This window comes from Myotis davidii, unplaced genomic scaffold (genome assembly GCF_000327345.1).
Source record: "Myotis davidii unplaced genomic scaffold, ASM32734v1 scaffold6, whole genome shotgun sequence".
Taxonomy (NCBI): domain Eukaryota; kingdom Metazoa; phylum Chordata; class Mammalia; order Chiroptera; family Vespertilionidae; genus Myotis; species Myotis davidii.
Genome location: NW_006383011.1, coordinates 14,818,417 through 14,820,143, shown reverse-complemented (window position 1 = coordinate 14,820,143; position 1,727 = coordinate 14,818,417). Strand labels below are relative to the sequence as shown.

Sequence of the window (1,727 nt, the reverse complement as noted above, 5' to 3'; positions counted from 1 at the left end):
TAAATATATTTTTATTGATTTCAGATAGGAAGGGAGAGGGAGAGAGAGACAGAAACATCAATGATGAGAGGGAACCACTGATCAGCTGCCTTCTGCACGCCCTGCAACCCAAGCATGGGCCCTTGACTGGAATCGAACCTGGGACCCTTCAGTCTGCAGGCTGACGCTCTGTCCACTGAGCCAAATCAGCTAGGGCAACACAAGGTATTTTTATATAACAAAGACAAAGAGGGAGAAGTCAGAGTTGTCATGTTTATCTATAGATATAAAAGCCTAAGTGACCAAACGACTGGAGCTGCCCCCGGGTGACTGACGGGTGCCAGAAGCAGGGTTCATGGCTGGCAAAAGCTGCTGTGGCAGCATGAGCCTCTCCCAATCGGGGCTGACTGGGCACAAGCCTGTGGCGGCAGGTGCAGTGGGGCTAGGATACCTCCTACTGGGGATCAAGCCTGCAACCTGGGGAAAAGTCCCTTGGACAAAATCGAACCTGGGACCCTGTAGTCCATAGGCAGACGCTCTATCCACTGAGCCAAACCGTCTGGGCCACAGGCGTTTTTATTTTTTAAATATATTTTTATTGATTTCAGATAGGAAGGGAGAGGGAGAAAGAGCTAGAAACATATGAGAGGGAACCACTGATCAGCTGCCTTCTGCACGCCCTGCAACCCAAGCATGGGCCCTTGACTGGAATCGAACCTGGGACCCTTCAGTCTGCAGGCTGACGCTCTGTCCACTGAGCCAAATCAGCTAGGGCAACACAAGGTATTTTTATATAACAAAGACAAAGAGGGAGAAGTCAGAGTTGTCATGTTTATCTATAGATATAAAAGCCTAAGTGACCAAACGACTGGAGCTGCCCCCGGGTGACTGACGGGTGCCAGAAGCAGGGTTCATGGCTGGCAAAAGCTGCTGTGGCAGCATGAGCCTCTCCCAATCGGGGCTGACTGGGCACAAGCCTGTGGCGGCAGGTGCAGTGGGGCTAGGATAAGCGGGAGCAGCAGGCAGGAGTGGCAGGTGGCGTTGGACTGCAGGTTTTGTCCCAATCCCTGCAGACCACGCCAAGGGACCCCACCGATGTATGAATCTGTGCATTGGGCCTCTAGTTCTATAATAATAATTTTCTCAATCCCAAAAGTAATATTAAAGTACATTTAATTTTAATATTTTGGTATCAAACAAAATAAAAAAAGTTACCTGACCATGTCCCTTAGTTTTCCCATAGGAAATACCTGCAAGATCTTGTGTTTTTCCAGATACCCTTGCACGTTTTGCACGATGACCAAAGTTTTCTGTCGTTGAAGTTGAGGCACCCTTCAAAAACAAAATGAAAACTAATTAAGCAAATATTTTTATTACTTCTAAAAAATGACATTCCCTTTCCTTTTTTGTTTGTTTCCTAACAATTTTTTCATTACAAAAAGAAAAGCAGTGACACTTAATTTACCTCCATACTGCTCTTTGTAGGACACGCTGTTCTTTTCGGCAAAAGAGTTTTTCTACGAAGCTGGTAAGGACTGTTTTGTGCACCAGGACCTGATTCTTCTGCAACCATATCTGCAGGTACATCATCATCTGTTATAAACAAAAGCAATTATGAAAAATGACATTCTATATAATAAAAGGCTAATATGCAAATTGTCCCCTTGACCAGGAGTTTGACCGGAAGTTTGACCAGTGGGCTGGGCCAGCTGGCCAACCACCCGTGGACCCTCCCCTGGCCAGCCCTG

General features: G+C 46.6%; 1 protein-coding gene across 1 annotated transcript in view; it reads right to left on the bottom strand.

The window, feature by feature from the left end:
- FBXO11 (F-box protein 11) overlaps nucleotides 1–1,572 on the bottom strand; it is a 34,534-nt gene extending 32,962 nt beyond the window's left edge. Inside the window, exons 1-3 of the mRNA XM_015557860.1 lie at nucleotides 1,445–1,572; nucleotides 1,230–1,311; nucleotides 710–747 (exon numbers count right to left, since the gene is read on the bottom strand). Of these exons, the coding sequence (XP_015413346.1) occupies nucleotides 710–747; nucleotides 1,230–1,311; nucleotides 1,445–1,552 (228 nt within the window). The 5' untranslated portion in view covers nucleotides 1,553–1,572. The remainder of the gene's footprint in view (nucleotides 1–709; nucleotides 748–1,229; nucleotides 1,312–1,444) is intronic.
- Nucleotides 1,573–1,727: the final 155 nt, after the last annotated feature.